The sequence below is a fragment of the Carassius gibelio genome, chromosome A7 (genome assembly GCF_023724105.1).
Source record: "Carassius gibelio isolate Cgi1373 ecotype wild population from Czech Republic chromosome A7, carGib1.2-hapl.c, whole genome shotgun sequence".
NCBI classification, from domain to species: Eukaryota; Metazoa; Chordata; class Actinopteri; order Cypriniformes; family Cyprinidae; genus Carassius; species Carassius gibelio.
In genome coordinates this window covers 23,825,043-23,844,978 of record NC_068377.1, presented here as the reverse complement: position 1 = coordinate 23,844,978, position 19,936 = coordinate 23,825,043, and the positions used below count along the sequence as shown (strand labels likewise).

Sequence of the window (19,936 nt, the reverse complement as noted above, 5' to 3'; positions counted from 1 at the left end):
AGCTCTCTTTTTTAATTTCATAATTATTATTATTATTTTTTGGATACAATCTATAGTCAAAGATGCAACAAATAGTAGCTCAGGTAGGCCAAAAAACACAAAAGGAGAAGCGTTGGGATAATGCAGTATCAGCAGTCACAGACATTTGCATTTGGATGGGATTAGATTTCTCAGAGGTCCACAGAGTTTGCTGAATATTGGTAGGGAATTTTCTGCAGAGGTTGTGTCAGAAAAACGCAGACATGCAGGCAGTGTGAGAGGGGAGGGGCAGAGAGTGAGTGGGCGGTCTCTAACTCGTGAGCTGCTGCAGTGTGTGGGGAGTGTGTCAGTGTGTCGGAGACCTGCAGTTTGGAAGGGTTAGTGAGCAACACACACACAAACTTGCCCACTCAGCACACATGCACACACACTCACACTCAACCGTGGCATAGGAGGCCGCCGGACTCACTGGAAAATGACACTAATGAAGGGAAGAACAATCATCCTACAGCATGGTGAGTACAGACAGCTCTGGAGTTCTGTGGTGCTAATGGCTTTACCTAACGGGGGTTGAGATGAGGGAGGGGTGGGAGACGGGGCTACTGTTACTGTTTTTAGGAGTTTTACTGTGCTGCTGTGTTGACTAAAACAAAAGTGTGAACATAGACTTTAGCTATGATGGAACTTATTTGTGGTGATGTAGTGTTCTTGTTATCCATGATATAAGTGAACAGGATCTTTAGTCACTTTGTGTTTGTAATGAATAAATGGTGGGAGTGTGTGTGTTGGTGGTCTGTACTGTCCTTGAAGCAGGCAAAGCAGCCATGGAGAGTGAAACTGTGGATTCAGCATGAATAAGTTCTGCTGAGAGCTGAGAGCTGACTGCATGCTGCTGTTTTTCTGTAGGTTTCATAGAGCCGGTTTGACTGTGTCTGTGTGTGACCTCTCTTCAAGTCTATTGGGGTCTTCCAAATGTGTGTGTGCTCAGGCCTGTCACGCCAGCTGTTCTCTGCATTACACTCGTCTCCTTTACATCTCAGTGAGCCTATAAAGTGGTCAACCATGCAGAGAGGAAGTAAAGTGTGTATATGTGTACTGTACTCTTGGCTCTTCGGTCTCTTAAAGGTGACTGCTGCCTTGAAGGTGAAGAAAGAAAATGTTTAATCGGAAACCATATTTTCTTCCTCTTCATCGGGTTTGAATTTAGCTTCATCTTTTGTGTTTGGGTTTGCCGGGCTGATATTGAAAATGAGCCCAGAAGGAAAGAATGGGAGTGTTTGGAGTAGAAGTACATTGTTATTAGTACACTCAGATGCTCATCCATCAGTCCAAACCACTATTACGCTCCGAGCAGGTTGCACTGAACCAAAAACATTCGTAGTTCTTCCTCTGACCTGGAGTCTGTCGTCTTCAAGAGTGCTGACATGCTCTGTCCTTGTAATTGAGTGAGCTGGGTACAGTTTACAAAGTTAATCTAAACATCCAGTCCCTCAAACCGGCCAAGCTGCATATGGTTCAGTTTTCAGGAAACACTGCAGCTCTGGCTCAGTCATCTGTAGCTTACAATAGCTCTAGAGGTAACTGGAAACAAATGCGTTTAAAAGCAAAACAGCCTCCCGCTCGTTCATTTAAACCCACAATCTGCTTGTCAAGATGTCGGAGGCCTAAATTAGACCCATTTATTGTGTTCTTTTTTGTGTCTCAGGACAACTTGGCAGTGAGGCGATCTTTAATTTGACCCAGCTCGCTGTGGAGACATTTGTCCAAGGGTCACTGGGTTATCTAGTAGTTGTGTTTGAAAAGCAGGTTTGCTCAGATGTTTCGGAGAGGTCTGAGGTTTGTCCGGATCTGTTGTCAGGTAAAGGCCCACTCTGAAGTGTTAAACTTTAACCCTTTCGAGTTACGATGCATGCTTCTTAGACTCTTGACAAAGAATTTCATCACTGTTCTTCAGGGGTTTCATGAGAAAGGCAGCTTCAGGGCTTTTTATGACTAAGGGGTCTCAACAGTAATAACAAACACCTATGATATTAAACGTGCAGGCATCTGTTTGTAAATGTGAGGCTGAATTTTGCTAGCGGTCAGATTTGTTTGATGTGTGTGTGTGTGAAAAGATAAATTTTCAGTTGTCATTACTCCAGTCTTCAGTGTCATATGAGCCTTCAGAAATTATTCTAATATGCTGATTTGGTGCCCAAGAAAAATGTATTGTGATTATCAATGTTGAAAACGATTGTGCTGCTTATCTTACTAAATCACTCCAAACTCCTGCTGAGGTAGAGGAATGCTCACGATGCTTCTCCTGATCAGAACTATTCAACAGAGTATAAAACATGATCACAGCATTCTCTTTCTCGCTCTTTCTCTTGACTAAAGACCTTTTTGTCCTACATTCTTGTAAATCACTGTGCACTGGTGATAGCCATTACATACAGACACAACTCAAGATGTGGAGCAGCAAGAGAGCCCTATGCAATGTTAAGAGATTTCACTGTTTTCTCTTGCGTACACTGTAAGCGAACTGTAATGTATGGGATCAAGCTTTGACTTGTTTCCTTTGAGGCATTGATGCTAATCATCAGTCATTTTCATGCCATTTCATTACCTCACACGCTGAAGTTACAGACTGTCTCCCATTTTTAGTAAATTGTCATTCATTGAGACCATATCTATACAGGTAAAGTAGTTAGACTGAAAACTGAGTGAAAAACATGACTGAAATTCCATACCTTACTGTATACCTTACACTGTTTTTTTTTATTCAACAGAAGAGAGTCATACAGGTTAGGGATTTTATCTTTATTTTTTAGAAATCAGGGTTGTCACAGCAGTTATCTCTCAGACTTAATATAACCGCATGAATCAGTGTACTGTTATGGATCTTGTTTGGGTGGCTCTTGCTGCGTCAAGAATGCTGTCACACCCTTTGCTTCTCTCTTCTTTAACATGCTAATCCCAATACACTAGGCAGGAAAGAAAAACTGTTCTGTGTGGACCATTTGAGGAGGAAATAAATGGTTCATTTGTAGAGGAAAGGACGAAAAAGGAAGACCATAAATATAAATGTGCACACATTTTAGTGACAACATGTAAACACATGTTTAGGTCAATTCCCACTGTCCTTTTAAACCCATGACCTATTTTAGCAGTGGCCAGAAATTTTGTGTCCATAATCACTGTGATAACACCCTGAAAATTTACAGTATGTCAGACTTCGGAAGAATTGGGAAGTTAAATAGAGGTTAATTGCCATTAAAAGCACAAATCTAAGTTTGGTTGAAGTCTAAAATTATAGGATGTTTAAAGGGTATTTGAACATAGTATACTATGTCATCACGTGATCTAAATTGTGTTTATTTTCACAGTTGGTGCCCATTGCTTGTGCCAAAGTCAAACATTGGGACCCCCCCCCCCCCATTTTATGTAGCCCCTTCCACATGACCTTACACTGTCACATCCTGAGTTCAGGCCCAGACAGTGTCGCCACACAATCCAGCTCTCAGCCAATGGAGTCTTGCTTCACAATAGAAGAGACCATGACTCAATCCATCAGTGGCAGAGGGCCAAAAGTCAACGTTGTTTTGTGTTTAGCTCATGAATAAGCTTTGATCTCAATGAAACCGCTCTGAAGTTGTACACCGCTCTGGAGATTAACCCCAAAGACCTAAGGACACAGGATTTGCATTGTATATTTGACTGATTATGTGCCAGTGAGTTTAGACGGGGTCCTATCTACAAGTTTGGATTTCAGGGAAAGACTAATTAAAATTAGGTGGGATTTATTTTTAGGGGACACTTGAAGCTTAGAAGCTAAGCTGTTTCAGGGGCTGACCCTGTAAGTCTGGTCTTTGTATGCATTTCATTCATACAAATGTGTATCATTTAGCAACTGCCTCTCAGCCATGTCTTAATCCATATTCCCTTATTCAGGATTTATTGAAGTAGACATAATTTTACCTGAGAATTAATTTGTTTAATTGTGTATGTTGTAGATCGTATTGTGAACAAATCATCCATGTGCAATAACCACTGTTGGGAATGTTGCTTTAAAAAAGTAATTAGTTATAGTTACTCACTACTTGTTCCAAAAAGTAACTGAATTACTCTATAATAAAAGTAACTCGATACCAGGGAAAGTAACTTTGCGTTACTGTAAAAAAAAAAAAAAAAGTTGCCATAGACTTTTTTTTTGAGCAGTTTTCACAAGTCAGCTAAAATGAGTAGAACAGACAGGTGTTCGTACATAACTTTCGATATTTATTGCACGTCAACAGACAGCAAGAGTTTTATCCTGCACTTCAAGTATTATTTTTGTAAGAACAGTGTTTTTGGCCACTAGCTTTGTAGATGCGTGTGTCACACATTACATGTACACATTACATGCACGTTCTTGCTTTGACATCAATGAATTTGAAGTAGTGCTTATATCTCCACCTTGAAAATGCCAACTTTTCAACGGATTGCTCCTGACTCGCCATCTCTGCTGCTGCTGCTGCGAATCTCTGTTTAGCTGTTGCGTTCGTGCATGTGTGTGTGTTTGGCGCCGCTGGCGTATAAACACTGGCTCTGATTGGCTATCATGAAACAAATGACTCTGCCTTAGCCAATCATAATCACTTATCTCGTTATTAACCCACCTCCTTACTCGCTGTGTGAGCCAGGGATGCATTCGGATTACATAGTTTATTAAATCAATGCATAGTAACGCACCGCATTTAACGTCCAGTAATGTTAACGGCGTTGTAACGACGGGAAAAGTAATTCATTAGATTACCCCATTACTGAAAAAATAACGTTGTTACCTAACGCTGTTCTTTTAAACGCCGTTATTCCAAACACTGGCAATAACCCAAAGGTTTAATCAATATATCATAACTCTCTTTCAATAAAAAACGTAAAAAATCCAAAACAAAACAACAGACTTCTCTCTGGTGACGTATATTGGACTTCTCCATTCTTTTAGTCAACTTTAACCTCATTCCTCATTCCAATCGACTGCAAACTCACATTCATTTATTAATGCAACACCCTTTATGTCCTTAAAGGGGTCATGTGATGCGATTTAAAATTTTTCCTTTCTCTTTGGAGTGTTACAAACTCTTGGTGCATAAAGAAGATAAAGAAGTTGCAAAGACTAAAGTCTCAAATCCAAAGAGATATTCTTTTTAAAAGTTAAGACTCCACCACGCCCCCTTAAAATGGCTCGTTCTAACACGGCCCCACATGTCTACGTCACTATGTGGACATATTTGCATGATGCCGGCCAAATGGTCACGCAAAGAAAGAAGCTGTGGTTTCAGTAACCGCAGTTAGTGTTGAAGCAGTCATGTCATAGAGATGCTGTGTGTATCTAGGCAAAAGCAAAAGCACTTTATTTGCCCTTCATAAAGTAGATGCATTTAGAAATCTTTTAGATTACTTACAACATAACAGCAACCCCTTTAAAAAACATGGTTTTACCCCATAGTAGTTGCAGTATTGCAGAATATGGTTAACCATCCCGTCCTAACCTGCTGGATTAGGTTTTGCGCTTTGACTTCAAAATTGCCCAAGAGCATTAGACGATCAGTCACCTGTTTATTCTGTGTCAGATATGTTATCAAGATAAGACAAACAGAAACAAAGACACACATCTACAGTATTGGTCACACTCTTCAAAGCCCTAATGGATGACTGTGGGCTCCAAATGGTGCTAATGAATGATGCACATTTTATCGTTTTGAGTAGACGGCTGTATATGGATGGAGCCTCTTATGAGTCTTGGCTTCAGGCATATTGTTTACAGCTTGATGCCAACGCAGTGACCGTGTGAATCAGAGCGCTGGCCTGACGCCTCTGGGTCTGAAGACTGCCACCCTTCAAGCATTCAGAGAACTCTGATGTGACACTCTATACTGCTGTCACCAGAGTACTGTTTTGCAAGGGATTCAGAATGAAAGACAATTCATTTGACAAAGTTAAGAAGAGAGAAAGTTTAAGGATGTCAGTCAGTCTTGACCAGATTTAACGTTTTGTTGATTACTTGGTTTGTTTCTGCAGAAATGTGCTTCACCAACAAGGAATGTTATTGGTCCAGCGCCATACAACCTTTTATAATATGCATCAGCTCTGTTCTGATTGGCACAGCATATAATTTTTCCATTTGGACCAACACATTTCTTGTCACTGGAAACCTTCCACAGTGTGTCTAGTTAGGACACCGAGTTAAAAATGCACATGGGGAGGGTTTGTTGATTTCTTTGATGGCTGTTTGAACAGTTATGACTCATGTGAGCATCAGGTTTGATTCTCTGTGGAATGTTAGACAGCTCTCATTTTCTGCCTCACTCACCCCAGGAATGTGATGAGATGAGGTTTGGCACTTCCGTACCATTTTTTCAGATTTTTAAGAAAATCTGTTTTCTCATACGGAGAGAACACAAAAGGACGATATTTTGAAAAATGTCTTATCGTTTTGATGTTTTTTTTTAAAGCTCATACAAACTTTTTTGTTCCACAGATGAAAGTCATTCACACACAGCAACGTTAGTGAGCATCTATCGCTTTAATGCAGATCTTTTATCTACACAGTTATAAATGAAATGTTGCTGACAGTCAGAGTTTTACATAGTTCCATATTTTGTTGGAAAAATGTATATACAGGTATCATTTAGCCAGTTGGTAAATATTTCCTGAATGTGTTTTTCTTGTAGCGAGTTATATTGAGGTGTTCCAGGTAGATCTGACCTAGATCTGTGAGCGAGTGATCTGAGCATTGGACAGTCATTTGATGTGGTGACTAGTGCAACAGATGCTTCACCTCTTCAGGAAGTTCTTGTCCAAAACCTTATTCTTATCAGCCTGCTGATAACGGAGTAGGAAAATGTCTATATTGGGGGTTGGGAGGAGAGAAAGAGAGAGGTTTTTACACCTCTTTTGTGTCCATAATTCCCCATTGCTGTAGCACCATCACACTGTGCCCTGCCAATGTATCTCTAAACCTCTGTGCCACACTCATGCACAATGGCCTGGTCACATGATCAGCTGGGACACAGGGACAGGACAAACACTGGAAATGGAAATATTTGTTCTTTCTTTTCTTTTTGTTACCTCATGTCTCTTTCTCTCTCTGTCCCTTTTTTCTTTTTTACTGTGTTGCTTTAATGGACAGCTTGTTCATTTTGTCACTTGTGCTGGGGTGAAAGGTCAGGTCCCCAGTGCTCTGCCCTGCCATACGCTACCTCTCAGAGTCGGTGAGTGTGTGTTTTAGTGTGTGCAATACTGCATACATATTCGACAGCATCTCTTATTACCTTGTACATCTGTTAGAGCTCAGCTGCAGTTTAAAGCAAATGCACTTGAACTAACAACGTAGCTTTTATTAATCTCAGTCAACTTGACTGACAATTTTATGGATTATATTATCTCTCTAGCTAAATTATTCCATGTTGTAATTCTTCATCAGATGGCAGTTTTTGAAAAGAACAAGTCTGAGCATATCACATTCCTATCATCTATCCAACCACTATGCTATGTGTAGAAATATATCATTATTGTACACACGCACAGTATGTACGTTTAAATTGACTTTTTAAAACTGTGATTCCAATCTTTCAAATATTCAGTTACACATTGTTTCCTACACTTTAATATAGACAGATGAAGACTGTAGCAATGCAAAAACCTGGCTATAGTTTGATTATAAGTGCACACCTAGCTTGTGTTCCATAACGCTACTTTCCAAACATTTTTCTGCCTTAATTTCCTTAAAATGGTGTTCTGTAAGGGTTAAACGGTTAACAGAGTGACTCAGTGTTCCCTTGGGACAGATGCAATTGATTTGATTATTCACCGGTAAGAGTGTGACCCATAGAGATGTTTTATTTAAGTAATCTAATATTGTCTAGCTAGAGGCCAAGCTGCCATCTTAAAAGGGGACAGGCTTGATTTAACAAAGCCGTATGCCGTGCATTCATGTCATGATTATCATTAGTAAGAGCCCATGCCATTAATAAAACTCCTCCTAACAACATCCCTAGACACAGACAGCTGCCATTAGATGGTTTGTCACATTCTGGGAAATGGTTCAATTCATCATGTATGCCCAGATTTGATATTGTTTTCAAAAAGCAAAAACAAAACAAAGGAACTTTGTATTGTTCTTTCTTTTATTTATTTAGTTATTTTTCTTTTGAAGCCACAGTCTGATTGCACAAAGTATAATTAAATAAGATTAAAAGCTGCTTTATGTAAGTTTTTGACTCTACTAAAGCATAAAAATACCATAATATGTTTGCAGATATTTAAGAAACATGCTAAGTTAACTTGCGTGTTTATCTGAAAATCAATGCTACAGTCAGTTATTCTCTTTTGAAAATGTGCGTTCTGAGCTGGAATGTCGATCTTTGTTTTGATTTGTGAAACCCGCCCACTGCTAGTTTACCTAATTGATTTTCGGCACAACAAACTCACACAGAAACATGTGCCTTGTTGCTAGGAGATGTGTGACAAATGAAAACAATTTGCGCTCTAAAATCGACTGAAAATATCAAAAATGTCTGATATCCTCTGGATGTAATCATAGACTGAAGCTAAAGAATCTGACTTTTTGCAGCTAGCATCAACTTCTCCAGAATGTATATCGGCAGAAAATCAGGGCAAAAATTGTGCAGTGTATTCCAGCCTTAAGCCTGAATAATTATATTGATAAAAAAAAAAAAAGTACTGTCTCTAAACTGTTCCACTGAATTCAGAAAGTTTTTTGCAGAAGATGTTAAAAGACTTTCCATCAGATTTTGCCGGGGCTCAGTGTGACAAAGAACAAGTCCAACCACAAATAAACCACAGAATATGCGCCTGACAAAGTGAGGAACAGCACACTCACACAAGCTCACGAGGCACTGTGTTTATCCTGTAGGCATGACTACGGAGCTTTGCAGAATGATACCTTTGTAGTCCCAAATCTCACCAACGTGTCTCACTAATGCCTGAGAGAAAAGACCAAGATGAGTGATAAAAAGAGAGCGAGGAATGAGCGGCTTGTGTGGCCATTCAGATCTGGAGAAAATGAAGCCGTCTGCTGCAGACTAACAGTAAATCCCTCTCCTCTCTCAGACTGAGCCCTTCCAGGCTCTCTCATTCAGCTCACTGAGGAAAAGTCTAAACTGCTGTTTCTTACCTTTAAAAGGTAAAACGGAGAAGGAATGTGGAATATTTGACTTTCTCTTGGAAATGTTTGCTTTTACACTGTTTGAGACAGGAAGTCAGCATTGATTTCTCTTCCTTCCTGGGTCAGCACACTACAGACTCTGTCAAACTTATAACTGAGCATTAGTCATGACAAACACATGAAACCACAGCCTCCTCTAATCAACGTCTTTCTCTCATGCCGTGCCACTGTTCAGATGAGTTTAGCTAGAGTGACGGCTCTTGGAAAAATGATACTGCGATGATGGGTGGTGTGTGTTCCCGTGCAGGTTTAAATGGGGATCCTAATGATGTAATGCATTATTCAGCAGAGAGAGTCTGCAGGATTTTTGCGGGCCTCAAGGGAGCTTTTCCCCAAGCTCTAGAGCCTGCTCTTTGATTGAAGCCTTCTTGGCACCTCAGTCGGAACTGTTTGAGAAGGAAACGCATTCTGTGCTTTTTTTTGAAGGCCGTCCTGCTGCCAAACTGTAAAAAAAAAAAAAGACCTTCACTCATCCCAAATTCTCAAACAACAATGGACATATTTAGTTGAGAACTCCTTGGTTCTTTCTATTAAAAGAGCCTTTTTAACTTGGGGTGAAGAACATTTTAATAATCTTTTGTGCAACTGCTATAAAAAACTGAAATGTTAAACCTAAAAATTGAATCTGAACTTACATCAAAAACCAATGAAGATCCCACAACCTGGAATTCATTAACTCTTGAAGAGGGCTGTTAGAATGTATTCTGCACAAGAGGTGACCCATACTGTATATATGAAATGACTGATGTTGATGAAGAACATTCAGGCATCCGGATCATGTTTAGACCTGGTAAACATCGGTTGAACTTTCACTTCAAACTACACAGATTCTGGAATTTAGATTTGTGTAATGTGAAATAAATTGAGCAAATTGAGTTTGTCCTTCTAACGGATCTAATGCATCAATGGCGCAGTATTTAAGAATGTTTTCAGAGTTGGAGAAACCTGACTAGATTGACCGATGTGTATTCTTACAGCTCCAGATATGGATCAGTGTATAAGACCGAAAAAAGACTTAAAGATGAGAGTCAAAGAATGATCACGTTTTCATTCTCTTTCTCTTTTCAGATGGTTGAGATGTGTGTGAGGGAATCTCAGGTTTCAGGCTGAGCTACAGCACTCATAACAGAATGGCACAAATGACATCACCACAAATGACATTTACTTGGCTATATACCAGAAATACCATAGCCCAGTGATTCTCAAACGTTTCGGCTCCCAGGCATTGTCTAAGACAAAATCGAAGGTCCTCTTATCTGAGCTGATATGAACCCCAAGGCACTTACATTGTAATAAAAGAAAACTTGATGGAAATATGATGGCATTTTATTGTAGTACATTTTTGTGTGTGTGTGTTTTAAATATAATTTTAATTAAGAATATATTTATATTTTTCATATATATAAGTACGGTATTATTATAATAATCATATTTTTAGATTATTATATCATTAAAATAAGTAATTAAGACTTATTATGCCCCTGGAAGCCGGACAAGGGCCTCCTTATTGTTTGAGGACAACAGCAATAGACTTTATTAGTTTTATTTGCTAATTATACATACTGTAGACAAACCCTAACATACTCAGCAGTTAGATTGTAAGACATCGTGCTTCTACTAACCAGCTTTAAACATAAAGTAAACTTAAAATAAAGTCACTTGGTTTGCCAAGGATTTCTGTCCAGTAAAATCTAATTTTTTCCCTCCCCAATATAACAAATATAACAGTGAGTTGTGGTTGCCTTAGTTTCTGTTGATGCCTTTGATTGTGTCCCAGTTATCACTTATCTCTTGTGGCTGGTGGTCCTCATCCCCCTTTTGGTAACCTCTCTGGCACTTTGTTTTCTTGTATGCAAGAAGTTCTTTCTCATTGCTCCCACATGACATCTTTAATCTCTCATCTTCAGTTTAATGCTGGTGGAAGTACAATATTTACCCACAGTGCACCTGTGTGTCTGCTTAGCTCGCAGCACATTGTTCATTCCCATGTTCTTTATCTTTCTTACTCTCACCATAGACATCTTCAACTTTGGCTTTGCTATGGTTCCCATATCTTCTATCAGTACCCCAGATTACCATCTACCCGTGCACACATATAGGTAATCACACTTTTGAGGGGTCTCTAAGGCATGTCTGAATGTCTCATCCATCTCTGCTGGGTGACATGCCTCAGTCACTGGATATGCTAGACTGTACTTTTCATCTTTAGTAACCCTAGTAGTTTTGTGAGGCCGTAAGTTGGGTATAGAACTTCTTTCAGGCAGTTGTGTGGTTTGGGTGGCACTTCAGTGAGATCAGTGAGTTTACTGATAATCTATGGGAAATTAGTGATTATGGAAATAATTCAACACAGTTAAGCGTTTTACCAAGAACATGAGAGGAAGTTTAGATGGGCCAAAATGGTAAGCGTTATAATTGTCTCTTAATTACTTTTTCACCATTAAAATGTAACATTGTGGATTGTGAAATATTCCTGTTAACAATACACAATTTGATTCCAGTGTATAACATACCACCACACTGAGATTTCTAGCGAATTGACCTTCATGTTAGCCTGGCGAGCACTGACATGATTGTTGATTGAGATTATAGTGGGAATCTGACGAGATACAACTGTATACAAAAGTATTTGCAGTGAACACAATCTGTATTTACAAAGAAACGCTCCAATGCTGATTACGTTAAGCCCGTTTCATTTTTTTCTAGAAAGTCAGTGATGCACGCTTGTGTTCCAGACGTGATATAACATGTAGTACACAAATTGTATGGACTGTACAGACATTTTTACCATCTCCTTGCATAATTAATGATTGCATTTATATGTGGATATTGATTAATCAGCTGTCAGTCAAAAAGCTCAATATATTTTTTTAAAATATCATGCTTATTAAGAGCGAACTGATCCAGTAAATTAGACTTCAGGCATATTTCTTGAAATGTGGCTGGTGCAGCTGTTATTTTTAGCAGTGTAATGGTCGCTCCCAGCTTCAAGAGTCAGGTTTCTCCAGTCGCTGTGCTTCTCTAAAGATCGCAGGGCTCATGATGGTGACCACCAGGGACGCTGATCAGCTGTTTTCAGGACATGTGTAGACATGGTAGAAGAAAAGCCTGGTCTGGGTTTTGACAGACAACACCAGGCTTGGGTGATTCACTGCCAGAGAGTGCATCTATCTGTGTGCCTGTGCTGGACTTACCATTTTGCAAATTTGGGCAGTATATTGCATTTCACGTAGGATGTCGGATGATCGGTAGCTTAACTGAGGTCATCTTGAATTCTCAGCGTTCATATTGATAATAAAAAAATGTTGCTGTAATTATGTCAATGTCCATACCGTTGAGATATAGTTGTGAAGAAGGTTTTTGTGCTTCCTCTGATTATTTGCATGTTTCTCTACAGGACTCTGAATCTCTGGACAACTGTATTCAGAGCACACTCTCTGCTCTCTACCCTCCATTTGAAGCCACTGCGGCCACCGTGCTATGCCAGGTGTTAGACGTGGTTGAGACAACATACCGTGGGGACGGACTACGCTACATCATTGACTTCCTGGTGCCCGCTAAACACATCCTACAGAGCATACAACAGGATGCATGCGTGAGTATCACAGTTCTCTTTTTATATATTTATTTGTTCGTTTATTCACTATTATTCTTATTTAAAAAATGTTTTTATCATATCATTAATAAAAAGTTAATAAATGAATAAATCTAAATTAATACAAACCCTGAATCTAGGCTGATAAAATTCCCAGACACGCATTCAACAGGATGAATGTGTGACACATTTCCCTTTCATTCTTTTCTTTTCTTTTCTCTTCTCATTCTCTCATTTGCCTTAGTGTAACATTTTCGAGCTCATTGTGTTCATGATTTCTCTTTCAGCCTCTGGTTGTGTTTTGTCATGTCCTGTTCTGTGTGTGTCATGTTTTGTTAGCTGAGCCCCCACTCATCATCAGTCATCATGAGGGTGTACCCAGAACACACACACACACACACACACACACACACACCCACACACACACACACACACACACACACACACACATGTATACGCAGAGTAAGCCTATAGGCCTGAATGTTTGTGTTGGTCCTTCTTGTTTTGGTTATTTGAGAAGAAGCCCCTAGAATATGGAAGCATATATGTAGCAAAATTCCATTTAAAATGTAATATGCAAAATGGCAATGTATTTCTGTATTAAAATTGACAATTTCCATTGTTCAAACTTTGGTGCATAATTAAATTATATAATTTACATTTGCCATTTCCAACAGTAGTCTTAATATATAAATTGCACACTAATTTTAATGCTTGATAAGTTACGAAATGAAAATGTATAACCCACATTCATTTGATATGTGTAACCTGTCCAAAAATGGACATGGGATTGCATTTTCATCATGACGCTGTGGGATATTTGTAGCAAAATTCAGTGCAACTTTGAAGATGCATTCTGAGCTGACCACTCCCACCCTCCATCAATCAATGCTTCAAGGCAGGGATTGGTAGAAGCATGTTACGTTTGGATAGTTTAAAACATGGCGGCTGGACATCTGGTAAGATCGTTGAATTCACTGGTAGATGAAGTGGAGAAGTGGAAAGTTAGTCTAAATGCATTTAGGACAAATAGCATTTAAATGATGTTTTTGCTACTATTTCTGTTTGGATATATTACAAATATCAAATCAATGTGAATTTTCATTTTCGTTTCACAACTTATAAAACATTAAAATTATTATGCAATTTACATATTAAGACTACTTTTGGAAATCGAAAATGTAAATTATATATTTTAATTTTCCTTTTGCACCAAACTTTGCACATATGGGTGAAGGTACAGAAATACAGAAATACATTTTTCATATTTCATTTTAAAAATAATTTTGCTTCATATATGCTTCCATACTATAAGTCCTATCAACACTTCAGAGTGCTGGGATCTTTCCCAGCCAGATCAGTACAGATAGACACTCTCACATGCACTACACAGCTGTATACACCCTCGACTTCAGCTGCTGGTCCCTCACTTACAGTTTTCTTTGTGACGCCCCCACATGTTACTCCCACAGCATATGAGAAATGATATGCATATGGCAGGAAATGATGTATAGATGGAGAAGTAATCGGGAAATATTAAGAGCCGGGCTCAAATTCACACTACACACAGCTTTGACTAATATCAATTGAGAGGCCAATTGTAGTCTGAAGTTTAACATGTAAATTAAGTTTTTTCTTTAGGTCTGTTAGTCTGGCTGCTACTATATGACATTTTAAAGAGGTAATGAACTGCTTTTTTTCATTATTTTGTACTGTTCTCTGAAGTCCTCTTATTATTTGAATGTTTTTACATAAAATACATCATAATTTAGAAGAAAAAGGTTATTTTCTATCCTGTTTTGACCCCTTCATCGGAACACTCTGTTTGTACAGGCGTGTCAATCGTTAGTAGATTACGGGAATTTTAATTTCTCAGTTCTTAACAGGACCCCTAGCATTTTATTTATATCCCTTTTTCTGTCTCACTTTTTGTAGTTTGTGTGTGCATGTGTGTGTGTGAGTTCATTCAAATGAATGGAACAGGGTGCAGAGTGACTACAGGGTTTCTCTATCTCTGAAATTGAGTTACAATGAAGGGGCTTATTGTGCAAACTTGTTCATCTAGATGCATCCGGATTCAGCAAGAAAGAATCTCTCATAATCCCTGTCCCTGTGATCTTATTATGTGTAGTGTTCACTGTGCTGTGTTACTTAAATGCAATTTTAAAAACCTTAGTAAAGCTGGCAGAATGTTGCTTTAATTTAATTAATTTAATTTAATTAGTTTTTGTAATACATGTTTTCCCATTAAATCCCCTTTGAGCTAACCAAAGTAAACTTTAGCAGTTTGTTGTTACCAATAGCTTCATGTCACTTAGAATGGGAAAAATGGCAAACATAAATAGCCACATGTGCCAAATATTATTAATGACAGAACCTTGCCTCTAACTCTGTTTGGCTAGATTTCTTTTATTTATTAGCAGTATATTAGAAGTTTTTTTCATTTAAAGATAACTGAAATGTGTTTAGCAAGTGTTTCTATGTAACTAAACAACAGTTAAATGAACAATTATTGATGGCCTGACTGATTATTCCCTCTCTCTTTTCTCTGCAGTTCCCATACTGTGGTTTCCTGTTTCGTCATGAGGGATGGCCTCTCTGTGTCCATGAGAAGGTCATAATTCAGCTCTCCTCTTTGGACTGGCGTGTGTTACGGCCCAGCGACTTTTACTTACAGGTGACGCCTTCGCCCAAAAGCCCCCCGCGTATCACAGTAAAGTGTCTGGCAGTTAGCGGGCATCATGCGGAGGAGCTGGACGTGCCAAAGCTAGCATACACCTCTCTATTCACCATGGACTGGCTGGACTCCATAAACCGGGAGAGGAGTGTGGTCAGAAGAGCCGCCCTGGAACACTGTCTTTTATCAGCGGATAATGATATTTATAGGGTACCCTGGGAGGATATTGTTCACCCGGAGTTTATCAGCAGACCCCCCAAAGTTAAAGAACAGGCTGAAAATATAGGGATGTGCAAGGAAGTTGCCAACAGAGAGGAAAGGGACTCAGACATAGATCAAGAAGACAACCCTGAGGACATACGATGTAGGATTTTTATTGACACTTCCACTGAGCAATCCGAGGAGATGGACTGTCAGAGCAAGGGGGTTAAGCTCCTCCCTGCTCTCAGTGAGATCGGTAAAGAGAGCAGTGGACGGAGCTCTAGCAGCACGGCAGAGGATTCAGAGGGAGAGTATGTGGAGCTTGCTGATATCTCCTTACCACGCTTTTCCCCACAGAAGGGCTCTCTCACTCAAGCCATTAGCATGAACTACAGGAATCTACATAAACCACTGACTGCGGTTTCTACTCCGCATAAAGCTAAACCAGAGCAAAGTCTTTTGAAGAATGGTGCATGCTCCCAGAGCATGGTATGTGCCATGCTGATTGAAGAAAACCTGAGTGATACCTACCGACCTGTGATCTTAACCCCAGAGCGTCCACAGGTGGACGGGTCTGAGCACACCTGTGCTGCAGGTACAGCTTCCTGTGACAGTGTGTCTGAGTGTGAGTTTGTGTCTCAACACTGCGACTGTGATTCCGCTCCACTTTCTGATACGCCAACACATAACATATCACAAACAAACTGTAAACCAGTCAATACATCACAGCTGGACAACAATCAAGTCAGCACATTAAACACGGACAGTAAACTAGTCAACACATCAGACAGTGAGCCAGTCAAGACACCACAATCAGAAGTTAAACCAGTAAACACATCTCGGCTAGACAACGAGCTAGTCAGCACATCTCAACCTGACAGCAAACCAGTCAGCACAGCAAAACTAGTCAGTGTGCCAGTCAGGACATCACAGTCAGACTTTAATCCTGAAAGCACATCTCAAATAGACAACAATCTAGTGAGCACATTACAGCCAGACAATGAGCCAGTCAAGATGTCGCATCCAGACGTTGAACCAGTAAGCATAGGTCACCTAGAGAATAGTCTAGTCAGCACATCACAACCAGACAGCCAACCAGTCAGCATGTCACAACTAGTTAATGAGCTAGTCACAACATCACATCCAGACAGTGAACCAGTAAGCATATCTCAACCAGACCTTAAACCACTAAGCATATCTCAACAAGACAGCAAACCGGTCAGCACATCACTACTAGTCAGTGAGCCAGTCAAGATGTCACAACCAGACCATAAACTAGTAAGCATATATCAGCTTGACCGCAAACTAGTTAGCACATTTGAACTAGACAACAAACAAGAAGGCTTATCTCAACTAGTCAGCACATCACAACAACAGAGCAAACCAATCAACATATCACAACTAGACAGTGAGCCAATCAAGACATTCCAAACAGACATCAAAACACTTGAATGTGAACTTGTTAGTATATCTTTACCAGATAGCAAACTACTCAATACATCGCATTTGTACAACATGCTACTAAGTACATCACAAACAGACAACACAACAGTTCGCTTGGAGCAATCAGACAGCAAAGTAACTATATCACAACCAGAGAATGAAACATTATCTGGTGCTTTAGAGAGTGAAAACTCAGAACAAGTTTCTCTGGCTATTATTGAACTTGTTGTGTTTGATCCTGCTCCGGAAGCAGAAGTCAGATCTGAATCTGAGCAGGCCAGAGGTGATCATGGCCTGAAAGGCAGTTGTGATATGCAGAATAGCAAAGTGTTGGTTTCTGAACCCCTGACTGTCAGTGTGTCTTTACAAAAACAGACTGAGCAAACAGAGCACAGCTTATGTCAGATACACAGACACATCCAAACACCATCTGAGCAAGTACATGATATCTCAGCCTCAAAAGAAGAACATCAAGCATTTAGTAACACTAGCCATGACATTAATGAATCTGATGGTGATTATAGTTTCAGTGCAGAGGAAGAAAGTGGGGCTGTTTTGACTGTTCCACAAAGCAAACCAGTAGCATTGGCCTCTGCCACCATAGCGCCTGAGGAGGATCTGGTCACGCTCATTTCACAGGGTCAGGTGAGGTCTGAATCCTGCCAGGACAGAAACAACAAGACTGAGGTGGAACTCCAGACAAAAGCACGAGAAGTAGAGGAAAAGTCACCTTGTAAGGAGGGAGAAACGGTAGAAAAAAACATTGGAATGACAGAAAACAAAACAGAGAAAGATATAGTAGCAGTTTGTAGTGCAGAAGAAGTTGAGACTGCTCAAACAGGTCTGGTAGATTCCACACACAAGTCTGACTCCAACGTTCAAGTTCAAGAGGAGGGCAGCCTCTCTGAAGGAACAGATGAGAAGAAACAAACCAATGTTAAAGAGAAAGGGGTGGAGGAAGAGGAGACAGAGGGCATTACTGTGAGTGAGCAAAGGGCTATAGTGACCAGCTATTCTGAAAATAGAGTCCGGTCAGCATGCAATCAAGTCCTCGATGCAGTCGCAGATGTGCAGAACACAAATGGACACATGCACACTGAAGACACACCTACCACTGAACGAGAAGGGCAAAATACAAAGGAGGAGGAGGAGAAAAAGGGGGAAAAGGAGGAGAGGCAAGAGGATGAGGTTACTTCTACTGTGAATGGTGCTCCAGCAGGGCATCAGCAACTAGCAGACATGGAGACCCATTACCATCAGCAGGAAGAACAAGGTAGAGTCATCTTTACCAAAGTCCATTCCGCTCACCTTTACTTTCTCCACATGCTTTTCTCTCCTTAAACTCCTCCCACTTTTCCCATTCTGTTTCCCCTTTTGCCTCCATCCCTGTTGCTTCATCTTAACAGATGCATCTAAGCTTTTATCTGCTTCAGATGCATCTAAAGACTTCCTCTACTGCCTCTGCTGATGAAGAAGGACCTACTTCTCTTCCTTTTCTTCTTCATTCATTCCATTCATAACCCACTTTCACAGTTGTTTCTTCTTCCTCACATTTTATCAGTATATTTTAATTTTGATAATTATAATCCCATCTATTACTGACTTTTAGCTGTTTCACGCATGAATTGTGTTCTTCTTCACAAACTCCATGGTTGTCAGCAATTGTTCACTATGAGTCATTTTTTCTTCATTCATTTATTGCCATGCCCACCTTTACCCTAGATTAGCAGACTAGCTTTGGGGTTTTGAGATTCAGGCCTCTGACAAGTTACAAATGGCTCTCAAATGGCCCGTGCAATGGCATGATATAGCTCCTTTTCTCTTTAGGCTGAAAGAAAAGCATGGGAGGCTCTGGTTTTACTTAGACTGGGCACTTTACAAGGACTGACTGGCAAGGACAGGTCATATTCCGGCCTCTAGACAGTTTGTTTTCAAATTTAGACACACATTAATTCCACTGAACATCGTCCAAGATAGACCCCGTTTTACATCTGAACTGCTAAAGGAAACAGCTGAAGAGAAGCCTGGGTCCTGTGCAGGATTTCTGCTTTGTGTACTTCAGTAACTCAATCCTGCTTTAGTTTAGATTCAACTATTTTTAGACATTTGTTGTAGTGAGTAAAGCAGAGTGTTTTTGTGTGATCAGGAGCTGCTTACATGCATTATATCTGAAATTAAACAAATTACGAGTTTCTTCCTATGACTTTTTTCATTTGTTCCCTCATTTGAAGTAAAGCAAGGCCACTCTGTACTAATTAGTTTAAACAATATATTAAATTATATTAAATAAGTAGTACAACATGGCCACGGTTTGATTAACACAAACTAACAAATCCTTAATACGTGGCCACATCATTATTTTTATTTTATTTTTAATTAGTGCTCCACATTGTGAGGTTCCACAAAGGTTACTGTTAGTATCCCACCTTCTCCTCATTCAGAGGATTTGCTTGCCGGGATGTGCTCACCTGGCTCAGGTGTGCTACAGGTGTGAAGAAAGATACATGAGATGAGGTGAGGTGGGTGGGCCTGAACAGGACCTCTGAAATTGCAGGGGGTAAGCGGAGGGTGATGTTTAAATGTCTGTTTTTGGGATATAGATGGAGTATTTAAGTAATGGAGAACGGGTGGGGGGTTACACTGCTTTGAAGAAGGGAACAGCAGAAAGAAGAAATGATGGTGTGTTTGTTGTGGTAGTTTGACTATGATAGATCTGATTCTTTCTCTCTTAGTGGGTGGTTCACAAACCCTAACTTTTTTGGTTTTGTTTTAGTACTACAGCAGTGTTTCTATGGCTGTTACCTTTATACACACAAAGAAGTAAGCTAATCTG

At 39.8% G+C, this 19,936-nt stretch overlaps 1 protein-coding gene across 3 annotated transcripts in view; it reads left to right on the top strand.

Moving 5' to 3' along the window:
* The first annotated feature begins 338 nt into the window (after positions 1 to 338).
* The window catches only part of LOC128016883 (puratrophin-1), a 59,465-nt gene continuing 39,867 nt past the window's right edge, over positions 339 to 19,936 (top strand). For 2 of the 3 annotated variants that reach the window (XM_052601749.1, XM_052601748.1), the window contains exons 1-3: positions 339 to 494; positions 12,585 to 12,782; positions 15,337 to 18,376. In XM_052601749.1, the coding sequence (XP_052457709.1) occupies positions 492 to 494; positions 12,585 to 12,782; positions 15,337 to 18,376 (3,241 nt within the window). In that variant the 5' untranslated portion in view covers positions 339 to 491. The remainder of the gene's footprint in view (positions 495 to 12,584; positions 12,783 to 15,336; positions 18,377 to 19,936) is intronic. The other variant, XM_052601750.1, reaches the window with a different exon arrangement.